This window comes from Petromyzon marinus, chromosome 60, assembly GCF_048934315.1.
Source record: "Petromyzon marinus isolate PM22_M1 ecotype Great Lakes invasive population chromosome 60, UKy_Petmar_22M1.pri1.0, whole genome shotgun sequence".
NCBI lineage: Eukaryota > Metazoa > Chordata > Hyperoartia > Petromyzontiformes > Petromyzontidae > Petromyzon > Petromyzon marinus.
This window is the reverse complement of record NC_133726.1, coordinates 2,184,614-2,200,620: the sequence shown is the minus strand read 5'-3', so window position 1 is coordinate 2,200,620 and position 16,007 is coordinate 2,184,614. Positions and strand designations below refer to the sequence as shown.

General features: G+C 50.0%; 1 protein-coding gene across 1 annotated transcript in view; it reads right to left on the bottom strand.

Moving 5' to 3' along the window:
• Positions 1 to 15,450, bottom strand: part of HUNK (hormonally up-regulated Neu-associated kinase) — a 49,674-nt gene extending 34,224 nt beyond the window's left edge. The window contains exons 1-5 of the mRNA XM_076053255.1: positions 14,864 to 15,450; positions 8,824 to 9,089; positions 4,242 to 4,537; positions 3,386 to 3,441; positions 2,015 to 2,165 (exon numbers count right to left, since the gene is read on the bottom strand). Coding sequence (XP_075909370.1) covers positions 2,015 to 2,165; positions 3,386 to 3,441; positions 4,242 to 4,537; positions 8,824 to 9,078 — 758 coding nt within the window. The 5' untranslated portion in view covers positions 9,079 to 9,089; positions 14,864 to 15,450. The remainder of the gene's footprint in view (positions 1 to 2,014; positions 2,166 to 3,385; positions 3,442 to 4,241; positions 4,538 to 8,823; positions 9,090 to 14,863) is intronic.
• Positions 15,451 to 16,007: the final 557 nt, after the last annotated feature.

Below are 16,007 nucleotides of genomic sequence, written 5' to 3'. Positions count from 1 at the left end.
GCTGTGAACACCCAGGGGCCTTGGGGCCCTAGTGGTCAACTCACGCTGTGAACACCCAGGGGCCTGAGGGCCCTAGTGGTCAACTCACGCTGTGAACACCCAGGGGCCTTGGGGCCCTAGTGGTCAACTCACGCTGTGAACACCCAGGGGCCTGAGGGCCCTAGTGGTCAACTCACGCTGTGAACACCCAGGGGCCTGGGGGCCCTAGTGGTCAACTCACGCTGTGAACACCCAGGGGCCTGGGGGTCCTAGTGGTCAACTCACGCTGTGAGTACCCAGGGTCCTGGGGGCCCTAGTGGTCAACTCACACTGTAAGCACCCAAGGGCCCGGGGGCCCTAGTGGTCAGCTCACGCTTTAAGCGTGGAGGGGGCCTACTGGTCTGAGGCTTGGAGGCCCCCTGGCAGTCTGAGGCCCCGGGGTACTGGCCCCACTGGCCCGGTCCATAATCCAGCCTTGGTAGTGGTGGTGGTAGCGGTGGTGGTGGAAGTGGTGGTAGCGGAAGTGGTGGTAGCGGTGGTGGTAGTGATGTTAGCAGTGGTGGTGGCGGCGGTGGTGGTAGTGGTGGCGATGGTAGCGATAGTTAGCACGCTGTGCTATGAACCCAGCAACCCTAGTTCGATGCCCAGCTCACGGCCAACACTGGTGACGATTATCTGAACCGGTCCTGGACCTCCCCTAAGTCGACTCAGCCTCAAATGAGTACCCGGTGCGGTGTGTAGTCGTCACTGGGGAGACAAAGGCGGTCAGGCGTGGTGCTGGCTACCCACCCCCTCGCTAGCCGTGCCGGCCTTCATAGGTGCCGCTCGCTAACAGCACTTGCCCCAACAGTCTGTTCAGGTTACACGGGGGATCTTTGTCTTTGTCGTCGTGTGGTGGCGGTGTCTGGAGGCAGACCCTGGCAGCAGTGAGCCTTGACGACTGACCACGACCGACGTGCCGATGAGTCCTAATGACGACAAAGCCGGCTCAGCCACAGCTTGTCTACGACGTTACCGTGTCTATCTATATGTGTATACATTTACGAATCTTGCTCACTCCGTCTCTCTGGCCTATCCGTTTATGTGGCTATGAAGAAGAGTAATTTTTTGAAACGTCGCCTATTGTATATATTTGTCTCCCTTAATGACAATGTGTTTAGTAGTTATTTATTGGTTATTTGTGCTTAGAGAATTGTATTGCTCGTCCGTGGGGTTAAACTTAAAATCCCGAGTACATTATTTGTACGATTCTAGCGCATTAATATACACTTGGATTCCATACACCACATTAACACATACCTGGATTCCATACATCACATTAACACACACCTGGATTCCATACAATACATTAACACACCCCTGGATCCCATACACCACATTAACACACACCTGGATTCCATAATCACATTCACACACATCACATAAACATACACCTGGATTCCATACATCACATTAACACACACCTGGATTCCATACATCACATTAACATACACCTGGATTCCATACATAACATTAACAGACATTCGAATTCCACACATCACATTGACACACGCCTGGATTCCATACATCACATGAACACACACCTGGATTCCATACATCACATTAACACACACCTGGATTCCATACATCACATTAACATACACCTGGATTCCATACATAACATTAACAGACATTCGAATTCCACACATCACATTGACACACGCCTGGATTCCATACATCACATGAACACACACCTGGATTCCATACATCACATTAACAGACATTCGAATTCCACACATCAAATTGACATGACCGAATACGTGAACACGGAATCAAATTCCATACATCGCATTAACGGGTACGTCAATGCCATGCATCACATGGACATCCACTCGAATTCAATACGCAGCATTAGCATGTCGTCCGAATCCCGTATGTTAACATGTCACTGAATTCCACACAACACACGAACACACGTCATCAGATTCCGTACAATGTATAGGCATGCGGTGGGGTGCACAGAGGGTAAGACCCCCCCCGCCCCCGCCCTACTCACAGGGACCAAACGTCGGCCGGGGTCCCGTAGGGTCTCTGCGACAGAATCTCGGGGGCCGCGTACGCGGGACTACCGCACTGCGTCAGCAGCAGAGCCCCCTCGCAGGGACCCCCACCCCCACACGTGGCCAGCTCATTGCTCAAGCCGAAGTCTGGTGGAGGGGGGGGGGAGGTCGGAGGTTGTACAGCAATAACATCATCAGCAGTAGTAGCAGCAACATCATCAGCAACATCATCAGCAGCGGTAGTAGCAACATCATCATCAGCAACACCATCATCATCAGCAGCAGTAGTAGCAATATCATCACCAGTAAGGGGCCGTCCATAGATGACGTCACGCGATTTTGGACGATTTCTGACTCCGCCCCCCCCCCTTCGTCACACGGCGTCACAAAAAGTCAGACCCCCCCTCAAATATGACGTCACAAAGGTCCGCCCCCCCCCCCAAAATAAAACATGCTTCAAATCGCTTTAAACTATTGTCATTGTAGTGCGTATTTAATGTGGCGCTGCACTCTGATGTTGTAGGAGAAAACATTTATTAAAAAGTCTATTTAATTAAGTAGAACGTATTCTTTGTTCCTTCGGTAAAGTCACGTAGAAGGGAAACAATAAAATAATAAAAATATAAAACAATAAAATTCTCACTACGTTTCGACTGCAACACAAGCAATCATCATCAGGTATGAATACCACAGCAAGAAAATTTTAAAAAAGTGGCGCTTTTTTTAACGTTAGCACCACGTAGAGCGATTTGAAAGATTTGACAGTTTGTTCAGATGGACGAGTCCATCTGAACCAACTGTCAAATCTGAACAAACCGTCGTATCACTTTCCGTGGTGCTAACGTTAAAAATAACCGCCACTTTTTTCAAATTTTCTTGCTGTGGTTTTCACACCTGTTGATGATTGCTTGTGTTGCAGTCGAAACGTCGTGAGAATTTTATTGTTAAATTTTTTTAATTATTTTATTGTTTCCTTTCTACATGTGGTTTTCACACCTGATGATGATTGCTTGTGTTGCAGTCGAAACGTCGTGAGAATTGTATTGTTTTATATTTTAATTATTTTATTGTTTCCCTTCTACGCGGTGACTTTACCGAAAGAACCAAGAATATGAATCCCTGCAGTCACGAAAGCTTTAAATCAAAATTTAAATAAAACATGTTGTCTATTATCAAACCCCCCACCCCCCTAGGTGCGTGACATCATTTATGGACGGCCCCTAACATCATCAGCAGAAGTAGCAGCAACATCATAAGTAGCATCAGTAGCATTCGAAGCATCGCCTTCGATGTCAGTCAACATTGGTCACCCAATGGATAGACTTGGCCCACGGCATAGTAATGTGGAATTTCCAGCACATGCGTACCGATTATTTTGATGTTGTCATCTTCATCCAGCAACATGTTTTCAATCTTGAGATCTCTACAGACACAAAGACAAAGATTCCCCGTATAGACTTCACAGACTGTTGGGGCAAGTGCTGTTAGCGAGCATCACCTATGAAGGCTGGCACGGCACATGAGCGGGTGGGTGGCCAGCACCACACCCGGACCGTCTTTGTCTCCACCGTGCCGATGTTTACACACCGCACCGGGTACTCATTTGAGGCTGAGTCGACCTAGGGGAGGCCCACGACCGATTCAAATAATCGTCACCGGTGTTGGCCGTGAGCGGGGATCGAACCCGGATCGTCAGGTTCATAGCGCAGCGTAGCGCTAACCACTACACAAACGCTCCCCATTAACACAGGGGCTCACACATACTCATTTCACCTGCAACATCCCCCATCAACACACATCTCCCCCCCAGACTCACCTGTGAAAAACTCTCACAACCTCTCACCCACCTACCCCATCCCCCCACCATCCCTCCCCGACTCACCTGTGCATCACTCACCAACAGCCAACACCCCCCCACCGTACCCACCTCCTCACCTGTGCACCACTCACCTACACCCCCCCCCCCCACCTCCTCACCTGTGCATCACTCACCTACAGACAACACCCCCCCACCGTACCCACCTCCTCACCTGTGCATCACTCATCTACACCCCCACCCGCACCCTACCCACCTCCTCACCTGTGCACCACTCACCTACAGCCAACACCCCCCTACCTCCTCACCTGTGCATCACTCACCCCCACCCCCACCTCCTCACCTGTGCATCACTCACCCCCACCCTACCCTCCTCACCTGTGCACCACTCACCCCCACCTCCTCACCTGTGCACCACGCCGCGCGCGTGCAGGTGCGCGGCCGCGGCCAGCAGCTGGCGCGCGTAGCCGCGGGCGCGCGGCTCCCCGAGGGCGCCGTCGGTCGCGACCCGCGAGCCGAGGTCCCCGCGGGCGCACAGCTCCAGCACGAGGTAGAGGGCCCCGGGGCTGTCGAGGGCGTGCAGGAGGCGACAGAGGCCCGCGTGGGCTCCCGCGCGGCGCTGCACCGCCGCCTCGCGTCGCACGGCGCGGGACAGGTACGGGTCGCCGCGCACACGCGCCTTGTCCAGCACCTTGATGGCCACCTGCGGTAGGGCCGCGGTGGCGGTCAGTCGCTCAGTCGCTCGGTCGCTCGTCCAGCCACCCAGTCGCTCAGTCGCTCGGTCGCTCGTCCAGTCACTCAGTCGCTCGTCCAGTCACTCAGTCACTCGGTTGCTCGTCCAGTCACTCAGTCACTCAGTCGCTCGTCCAGTCACTCAGTCACTCGCTCAGTCACTCAGTCGCTCGTACAGTCACTTAGTCACTCAGTCGCTCGTCCAGTCACTCAGTCGCTCGCTCAGTCACTCGGTCGCTCGTCCAGTCACCCAGTTGCTCGTCCAGTCACTCAGTCACTCAGTCGCTCGTCCAGTCACTCAGTCGCTCGTCCAGTCATTCAGTCACTCAATCACTCAGTCACTCAGTCGCTCGTCCAGTCACTCAGTCGCTCGCTCAGTCACTCGGTCGCTCGTCCAGTCACCCAGTTGCTCGTCCAGTCACTCAGTCACTCAGTCGCTCGTCCAGTCACTCAGTCGCTCGTCCAGTCATTCAGTCACTCAATCACTCAGTCACTCAGTCGCTCGTCTAATCACTCAGTCGCTCACTCAGTCACTCAGTCGCTCGTCCAGTCACTCAGTCACTCAGTCGCTCGTCCAATCACTCAGTCACTCAGTCGCTCGTCCAGTCACTCAGTCACTCAGTCGCTCGTCCAGTCACTCAGTCACTCAGTCGCTCGTCCAGTCACTCAGTCACTCAGTCGGTCGTCTAGTCACTCAGTCACTCAGTCGCTCGTCCAGTCACTCAGTCGCTCGTCCAGTCACTCAGTCACTCAGTCGCTCGTCCAGTCACTCCAGTCACTCAGTCACCCAGTTAGAGGCCGACCGAAATTGAATTTCTGGTTTCGGCCGAAACCGAAACCAGACCAAAAGTTAAAAATTGACTTTCGGCCGAAACCGAACGTTTAACTTCACTTTCGGCCGAAACAGAAAGGTACATAACCGAAGTTACCGAACACAAGATTTATGAAATATGTCATGATGCAATGCTACATAATTAAAAATAAATCTAGAAATAATCATTCAGAGCTTGCAGTAAGAGTCGCTAAATATCAAATCTTTAGGTGTTACTTACTTAGTAATTATATCCAAACAAACGAATGTTGTAGTTAAGAAGCAACAGTTTTTACGCATTCAGCCAGACAGGCTGCCGTCTGTTGACCGGTCGTATCTACATTAGCAGACCACGGTTGCGGCTGTAACCTTGCTCCCAAGCTGCTGCTTACGTGTGTGTATGTACGTGTGTGTATGTGCCTCAAATATTGGAAGAAGTCACCCCCTGTGAGTGGCTGGCTGAAGTACCATCTGTTGAGGAAGTACTGAAGGCGATCCGGAGTCTGAGACCAGGAGAGGCAGCGGGCAGAGATGATCTCCCAAGCGAAATGCTGAGGGAGGGTGGCGTTTGTGCACAGACTGCCCTATATGACATCATAACAGTCTGGACCACTGGACGGGTTCCGCAGGATTGGAAAGATGCCCTGGTGGTCCCCCTCTTTAAGAAGGGGGACCGCACAGACTGTAACAACTACAGGGGCATCTCACTCCTCAGTGTGCCGGGAAAGGTCCTGGCAAGGATTATTCAACATCGCCTCGCCAGACACACTTAGGAGAGGCTTGCGGAGGCCCAATGCGGTTTCAGGAAAGGGCGGTCCTGCACAGATGCCATATTTTCTGTCCGTCTGCTACAGCAGAGGTGTATGGAATTCCAACAAGACCTACATCTCTGCTTTATTGACCTGGTCAAGGCCTATGATACCATCAGTAGGCCTGGGCTCTGGGTTGTTCTTTGTGCTTTTGGAGTCCCTGATCCTCTGCTCACGATCATTAAGGACCTTCATAGTGGTGAGCGGGCCCGGGTAAAACTACGTGGCCGGGAGTCAGAGACATTCCCTGTACACCTTGGGGTGCGACAGGGATGTCCTCTGGCTCCCACATTATTTAACATATATTTTGACCACGTAGTTCGTGAAGCCTTCAATAGCTGTACCGGGGGAATCTCCATTTGGTACAGATATAATGGGAGGCTGATCGATGCCCGGGTGCGGTCAAGGGATGGCTCCCTATTGCTCAACCACGTTATGTATGCTGATTATTTGGTAATAGCTGCTCATTCAGAGGAGGAGTTGGAGACGCTGCTGCTGAGACTGGAGCGTGCCACTAAGAGATTGGGCCTTACCATCAGCCCCACCAAAACTAAGCACCTGCCTGGGTATTTTGTTCCATCGGACACTCCACCCCCACAACTCCCAATCGGTGATGGGGCAGTTGTGGAGAGAGTGGAGAGTTTCCCATACCTGGGCAGTGTGCTTATGACCGGCTCCAGTTTAACAGCAGAGGTCTCACTCCGAATCAGTCGAGCGGCAATATCTTTTCACCGGTTGCGTAACGCTGTGTGGAAGCTACCTGGTCTGTCGCTCCGCACTAAGTTTCAGGTCTTCTCGGCCACGGTCATTCCCTCCCTTCTCTACGCTTGCGAAACGTGGACCCCCTTAATGGAGCATCTTCGCCGGTTGTAAACATTTAGGCTGGCCTGCCTACGTTCCATCCTGGGTTTAACCATGCTGCATTGTGTGAGGAGCTCAAAAATCCTTGAAAGATCTGGGCAAGGTCCCATCGGTGAGCTCCTCCGGCAGGCAAGGCTGCGTTGGCTGGGTCATGTAGCCCGCATGCCCAGCCACCGCATGCCGAAACAACTTTTGTTTGGCCGGATCGAGGGGGCTAAACGGGCGCGGCACGGGCTAGAGAAGAGATGGAGTGATGTGGTACAGGAGAACGTGGAGCTGAGTGGACTTGCCGATGACTGGTACCAGCGGTGTCAAGATCGGCCTCTGTGGAGGAGGCTCGTGAAGGACGCTACTGGGCAGTTGGTGGTAGTCGCCCTCCAACAACAACGGAGGGCGGAGGAGCAACGCTCACAACAACGAGTGGAGTGCTGGGTGGCTAATGCACAGCAGGTTGGCAGAGTAGGGGGCACAGGTGGTGCATCAGCCAGTCATCTCAGTCAGTCGACCAGTGGCACCTGGGTCTGCCCCGTGACCTCCTGCCCACGGGCGTTCGACACTTCAGTGGCCTCAAGGTGCACATGGCCTGGCACAAGCGTCGTGGTAACGTCACCGCCACTTCGTGGCGAATGGCGGTTGTTGTGTATGTGTGTGTGTACGTGTGTGTGTGTACATGTGTGTGTGTGTGTGTGTTTGCAGCCTATCGCATAGAATTGCCTAGCGCTGACTGACCGGCCGATAGGCAGTGATAGACGTAGCACTAGGCGTTACATTCTAAAATAGATCTTCGGTTGACGACCGAAAGTCAATATCAGTTTCGGCCGAAACCGAAACCAGACCGAAAGTTAAAAATTTACTTTCGGCCGAAACCGAAAGTATGCAGAAAGAGGCCATTTGCCAACTTTCGGCGCCGACACCGAAATGGAATATCGGTCGGCCTCTACACCCAGTCACTCAGTCGCTCGTCCAGTCACTCACTCATCCAGCCATCCAGTCACTCGTCCAGACACCCAGTCACTTACTCATCCAGCCACCTAGTCACTCACTCGTCCAGTCACCCAGTCACTTATCCAGCCACCCAGTCACTTATCCAGCCACCCATTCAATTACTCAACTCATCCAGCCATCCAGTCACTCGTCCAGACACCCAGTCACTTACTCATCCAGCCACCTAGTCACTCACTCACTCGTCCAGTCACCCAGTCAGTGATACAGTAATCCAACTCAATTATTCACCAAACCACTCATTAACTCACTTACTCACCCACTCACCACCCCACTCACTCTCTCTCTCCAATATACTGAACTCACCCAGCCACCCACTCACCCATCTACCCACGCAGCCACTCACTCAGCCACCCAACTAATCCACTCGCTCATGCCCGCCCCCTCACCCAGCCACTCGCCCCCTCGACTCACCCAGCCACTCGCCCCCTCGACTCACCCAGCCACTCGCCCCCACGACTCACCCAGCCACTCGCCCCCGCGACTCACCCAGCCACTCGCCCCCACGACTCACCCAGCCACTCGCCCCCACGGCTCACCCAGCCACTCGCCCCCCCCCCCTCGACTCACCCAGCCACTCGCCCCCACGACTCACCCAGCCACTCGCCCCCACGACTCACCCAGCCACTCGCCCCCTCGACTCACCCAGCCACTCGCCCCCACGGCTCACCCAGCCACTCGCCCACCCCCACGACTCACCCAGCCACTCGCCCCCACGACTCACCCAGCCACTCGCCCCCACGACTCACCCAGCCACTCGCCCCCACGACTCACCTTCTCGCCCGTGGGGTAGTGGACAGCCTCCCTCACCTTGGCGAATGCCCCCTCCCCCAGCACCCTGCCCAGGAGGTACTGCCCCACACGCTTCGTGTGCGAGTACAGATGAGGAGAAGGGGCACCAGCAGCAGTAGTAGCTGCAGCGGTAGTACCAGCAGCGGTAGTACCAGCAGCGGTAGTAGCAGCAGCGGTAGTACCAGCAGCAGCAGCTGCCGGGGCAGCAGCAGCTGCCATCCTCAGAGCCTCAGGCATGAGTTCGATTCCTGCCATCATCATAATAAGCTTAACTTAACGGGATTGATATTGCGTCTTAACCAAGGCGCTTTATAAATCATTCACAACGGCGGCAGCAGCAGCAGCAAGAATCCGCGTGTGGGTGAATGATTTAGACGAGAGGAAGCAATGGGGAGGCGAATTTGTGATGATGATGGGGGCGAATGAGTGATAGCCATGCAATGATAATAATTATTATTATTCTGATTGTAAACGATGAATTGATTGAATGAATGGGGTTACTGAGTGATAAGACTTGCAATTACAATAATAATTATGATAGTAAATTATGAATGGATTGAATGAATGGGGTTAATGAGTGATAGTCATGCAATGATGATACTTATTCTGATTCTAAATGATCAATTATAACTAATAGTCTGATAGTAAATTATGAATGGATTGAATGAATGGGGTTAATGAGTGATAGTCATGCAATGATAATAATAATTCTGATTGTAAATGATCAATTATAATTAATATTCTGATAGTAATTATGAATGGATTGAATGAATGGTGTTAATGAGTGATAAGTCACGCAATGATAATAATCATTCTGACAGTAGGTGTAGAGAAAAACCCCTCTTAACGACCTCTGTTAGCGACTAATCTAACACGCAGGCTGTCGCGAGCATCGTGGGAGTAACCGATAAACTAGCCAGATGTTTGTAGAAGAAAAAAACCCCAAAACATCCGAATTAGATTTGGCACGGTACATAAAATACAGACATTTTAATATCTGGTACAGGAGATGTGTTACCGAAGCTATCAACAGATGGTGTGCACCGGATCAATTGCACTTGTGGCAAATTCTGTGTTGGGCAGACAGGACGAATGATCAGCACGAGACTAAAAGAACATCAGATAAATATTTAATTCTCCCAAATACAACCGCCAGCAGTAGCAAAACACGCGTGCCAACGCAGACACTCAGTTAGATTTTTGGTAACGTTGAAGTTCTGTGCAAAAACTAATTACTACTGGCCAAGACTCATTCAAGAATCTATTCGAAATTGAGTGAAGTAAAAATAATTTTAACCGTGCGGAATGTTGCGGACTTAGTGCTGCTTGGAAGCGACTCATCAAATAACGCATTGTTTAAATGCATGCCTGTACAGGCCACCATACTTTAACGGGGGTTACCGTTGAACAGACAATATAACATGTACTGCCATTTTAGTGCGCACAAAATCGACAGGCGGCTACAAGAACAGTGTGCTTGCATAATGCGCATACATAATGAACGTTGATCGCCATATAAATAAACCAAACAGTAATGGATATCCATAGTCATTTAGACTCATTCATTAACCCCCCCCATCTCACGTCACTCAAGAAGGGCTCACAAGTGACGTCATCACATCTACCCCTCTATTGAAGGAACGAAACAATAGGATTTCTCTACAAATCGCCCGATGAAGCCGGTCGTAATTACTGGCGAAACGTCGGACTCGGATTGTAAATGTCGTGGCTTGGCTCTCCAACACACCGGTGTGCTGTACTCGTGACGGATTGGCCACGTTCTGTGTCGGGTGGTGGCGGGTTTAACGACACAAATTTACACGATCTAACCCAAAAAACCTCTATTGTGGACTAAATGCCTAACGAAGGGCCTCTACAGGGCCCAATGTGCAGTGTATAGTGTAATGTTTAGTAGTGTAGTGTATAGTGTATGAGTGTATAGTAGTGTAGTGTATATTAGTGTGGTGTATAGCAGTGTAGTAGATAGTCGTGTAGTGTATAGTAGTGTCGTGTGTAGTGTATAGTAGTGTAGTGTATAGTAGTGTATAGTAGTGTAGTGTATAGTAGTGTAGTGTATAGTAGTGTAGTGTATAGTAGTGTCGTGTGTAGTGTATAGTAGTGTAGTGTATAGTAGTGTAGTGTATAGTAGTGTAGTGTGTAGTGTATAGTAGTGTAGTGTATAGTGTAGTGTATAGTAGTATAGTGTATAGTAGCGTAGTTTATAGTAGTGTAGTGTATAGTAGCGTAGTTTATAGTAGTGTAGTGTATAGTAGTATAGTGTATAGTAGTGTAGTGTATAGTGTAATGTTTAGTAGTGTAGTGTATAGTAGTATAGTGTATAGTAGTGTAGTGTATAGTGGTGAAGGGAATAGTAGTGTAATGTGTAGTAGTGTAATGTGTAGTGTAGTAGTGTATAGTAGTGTAGTGTATCGTAGTGTAGTGTGTATAGTAGTGTAGTGTATAGCAGTGTAGTGTGTAGTAGTGTAATGTGTAGTGTAGTAGTGTAGTGTATAGTAGTGTAGTGTATCGTAGTATAGTGTATAGTAGTGTGTTGTGTATAGTCCTGTAGTGTATAGTAGTGTAGTGTATAGTAGTGTAGTGTATAGTAGTGTAGTGTATATTAGCGTAGTGTATAGTAGTGTAGTGTATAGTAGTGTAGTGTACAGTCGTGTAGTGTGTAGTAGTGTCGTGTGTAGTGTATAGTAGTGTAGTGTATAGTAGTATAGTGTATAGTAGTATAGTGTATAGTAGTGTAGTGTATAGTAGTGTATAGTAGCGTAGTTTATAGTAGTGTAGTGTATAGTAGTGTAGTGTATAGTGTAGTGCAGGGGTCGGGAACCTTTTTGACTAAGAGAGCCATGAAAGCAAAAAATTTGGAAATTTATTTCAGTGAGAGCCATATAATATATTTTAAAAGTGAATTCAACTAAATGTCAGTATAATAAGCCTCTGAATGTATTCTTTTAAATAATGTTGTTATAACACTCACCATTAATGCGACTTCTGGTGCTGCATGGATTTGCTGATGTCTTTGTAGTCGGGTTGGTACTTGGTGAGGTTAAGCTTCATGCAAGCGTTGAGGCTTTCATCCGTTAAACGTGATCGTAGGTTGGACTTGATGTTTTTAAGATGTGAGAATGACTGCTCACATGCATACGTAGATCCAAACATGGTCAATACAGCAATACTCACACGCTGCAGTGTGTGGTATGTGACAGGAAGCGCGTTCCAAGTTTTGAGAATCAGCTGGTCTTCGGGTTGGAGTTTTTTCATTTCTGTCCACATGTGCTTGCTCGCCAACTCCGCTTTCTGTCGTGTGATTCTTTCCAAATCTTCATTCAGTGACTTGAACTTATTCACCCACATGTCTGAGGCCTTCAGGTCAGCCACTTCTGCTTCAAAATCTCTGACGGAGACACCAGGGATGTAATTCAGGTCGGCTGTGTTCAGTGAACACTCGTTTGGATGGGTGATGAACTTAAAAAGACGAGTGTGCTCACGAAATTCTCCAAAGCGTGCTTTGAAGGACTGTAGGAGACTGGATGTGCAGCCAGCTAGCTGGTGGAGATCAAGGTTTTGAATGGGCTCACTTGCTGTGCATGCATCTTTAAATTGGCTCAGTTTTTCAAAATGTAGTAAACGACCTGTTTCAAGATCCGTGATGAAAAGCTCCAGCTTGTTTTCAAAAGCAAATACAGCTTGTTGAAGGGATAACACTGTATTTCCAATGCCTTGCATTTTCACGTTGAGCTGGTTCAGATGTTCAGTCAGATCTACGAGATAGTAAAACTTGAGAAGCCACTCGGTGTCGGCTAGCTCAGGATGCCCGACGCCTTTCATTTCAAGGAAAGTCCGGATTTCGTTCAGGCAAGCCGCAAAACGGCTAAGCACCTTCCCTCTTGACAACCAACGCACATTGCTGTGCAAAAGCAGACCAGGATAGTTATTTACAACTTCATCCAGCAGTGTTTTAAACTGGCGATCATTTAAGGCTCGGGCAACAATAAAGTTGATCACACGAATGACCAGCGACATCACTTCGCCAAACTGCCTGTCACACATCTGAGCACAAAGTGCCTCCTGGTGTATAATGCAATGGAAACTTAGGATGGGTCTATTTTCATGTTCACGGAGAAGCGCCACAAATCCTTTGTTTTTCCCCACCATACACGGAGCACCATCAGTACACACTGAGAGAAGTTTATCCATAGGTAGACTTTTTTCTTGAGCAAACTCCATGAAAGACTTGAATAAATCCTCACCTCTTGTGGACCCTTTTAATGGCAGAACAGCAAGACTTTCTTCGCGCAGTGTGTCACCAACAGCATATCTTGCAATCACGCTGAACTGCGACAAATGGCTCACGTCTGTTGACTCATCCAAAGCCAGAGAAAAGAACGGCGCTGCATTTATGTCCTTCACTTGCGTTTCCTCCACTTTGTTTGCCATCACGATGGTACGATCATGAACAGTTCTTGCCGACAGAGGCATGTCTTGTATCCGTTTGATTATCTTGTCTTTGTTCGGAAGATCATCAAAAAGTTCATTGGCTACATCCAGCATGAACGTTTTAGCATACTCGCCATCTGTGAATGGTTTTCCGTTCCTCACTATTGCTAAAGAACCAGCAAAGCTAGCCGAATTATAGTCACCTTGCCGGGTCCATACGCGGAGTTGCTGCTGGCTAGCTTGCACCCTGCTCAGAAGCTCTTGGCACGCTTTCTTTCTGCTGTCTCCCGCAGGGTATTTTGATGCAAAGGTAGCGTGGCGCGTGTCGAAGTGCCGCTTTACATTCGACCGTTTCAACGATGTAATTTTGTCATTGCAAATTAGACACACCGCAGAACCCGCTCTCTCCACAAAGGCGAATTCTTCGGTCCATTCGTCCTGAAATGTACGATACTCGTCGTCTTTTTTTCTTTTCGCCATCTTCTTCGTCGAAGGGTTAGCTTTGAGCTAATGACCGAGCAGACGCAGTCTCAGACTGATTCAAAAGGAGGCGTTTACCTGTTTTACCCAGCAACGGCAAACGTAGGCCAGTATCATCCAATTAAAATAATGGACAATTGCTCCTGCAGCCCTGAACAGGACATGCGCAGTGAAAAATCGATGGATGGATTAAAACAAGTGAGAATATTTTGTTTTATCTGCGAGCCATATGCAATCATCAAAAGAGCCACATCTGGCTCGCGAGCCATAGGTTCCCGACCCCTGGTGTAGTGTATAGTCGTGTGTATAGTAGTGTAGTGTATAGTAGTGTATAGTAGCGTAGTTTATAGTAGTGTAGTGTATAGTGGTGCAGTGTATAGTAATGTAGTGTATAGTAGTGTAGTGTATAGTGTAGTGTATAGTCGTGTGTATAGTAGTGTAGTGTATAGTAGTGTAGTGTATAGCAGTGTAGCGTACCTGGTGCGGTGTGTAAAAAACATCGCCACTAGGGAGACAAAGGCGGCCGGGGGTGGGGCTGCCCACCCCCTCCCTATCGTTTGCCACAGTCGCGGCCATCACAGGCGTTGCTACTCGCTTACAGCACTTGCCCCAACAGTCTGTTACAGGCTACACGGGGGAACTTTGTCTGTGTAGGTGCTACTGGTGAACAGCACTTGCCCCAACAGTCTGTTACAGGCTACACGGGGGAACTTTATCTGTGTAGGTGCTACTGGTGAACAGCACTTGCCCCAACAGTCTGTTACAGGCTACACGGGGGATCTTTGTGTAGTGAGCAGTGGCGCTGTGGTTAGCGCACTGGGTTCACAAAAAACGGTCCCACGATCTACATTCACGGCCAACATTAGTGAGGAATATCTCATCCTGCCCCACTGGGTTGTGTAAACATCGCCACTGGGGAGACAAAGGCGGCCGGGCGTGGTGCTGGCCACCAACACCCCCTCGTGTGCCACAGTACCGGCCTTCATGCTACTCGCGAACAGCACTTGCCCCAACAGTCTGTTACAGGCTACAAGGGGGATCTTCGTCTTTGGTGTGTACGCACCTGTTCAGAGCTCACCTGCTCAGAGCTCACCTGTGCGCGGTGCACCTCACTTGCCCGGCGCTGCTCAGCCACTGCCCCTCTCCACGGCTCGAGACTCCCACTCCCTGCTTCATCACAAACTCAGAGCCATCCCCAGGGCTTTAGAAACCCGCGGAAGTTCCCTTCGCATTCTCCCATAAAACGAACCGAGTGTAGGTGTGTGTGTGTCTGTGTGTGTGTGTCTGTGTGTGTGTCTGTGTGTCTGTCTGTTTCTGTGTGTCTGTGTGTGTGTCTGTGTGTCCGGCAAAACAACTCCCTACCTCCTCGCGATGCCAGCCGGGCAACACTGTCGTGGACAGTGCTGTGGGGGAGAGGGCCAATTCCGATTAGCCCTCTCCCCTCATGGCGTCTGTGACAACCACAGTGGCTAAATGGGGGCTCTGCACGGGTGCGAGGGGCTGGTAACCCCTCCACCTTCAATAAATTACCACTAAACCACGTGAAAAATATATAATTAATAAGCTTGTGCCGGAGACTCCAGGGGGACAGACGTCTATGACGTCTCCTCGCCAAACCCCATCTGGTGGAGCCAGGAGATTGAATTTTTACCCTCGGGGCTCATCCAGAAACAACAAAAAGCCACTACGTGTGGACACGTGGAATGTTCGAACGCTCACTGCAGAGGAGAGGCTGCTACTCCTCTGTCGGGAGCAGGACCGGTACCGCCTGGATCTCTGTGGCATTCAGGAGGTCCGGTGGACCGGCTCTGGCTTCTGCCACCATAAGGGGTGGACAGTCCTCTACTCGGCGCAGGAGACTGCCAAACAACAGGGTGTGGCTCTTCTTCTGTACAAAAGAATGAAGGGGACGTGAGAGTGTGGCGGTGAGTTGTGGGAAGCTGTAAGCCCCAGGCTACTTTGGGCTCGCCTTCCCATCAACCGGAGGTGAGGAGTGGTGGACGTGGTTACTTATGCCCCCACCGAAGACGAACATCCATGGAGGGATGCAGGCAAGGCCATTGAGTCAGATGCCTTCTATGACCTCCTGTCACAGGTGCTGGCTAAAGTGGCCCCTCGGGATAGAGGCATCTTGCTGGGTGACTTCAATGCCCAAGTTGGTCATGATGCTGGCACCTGGTCTGGAGTGATCGGAAGGCATGGACCAGATCAGCCCAATAACAACGGTAGGAGGTTGC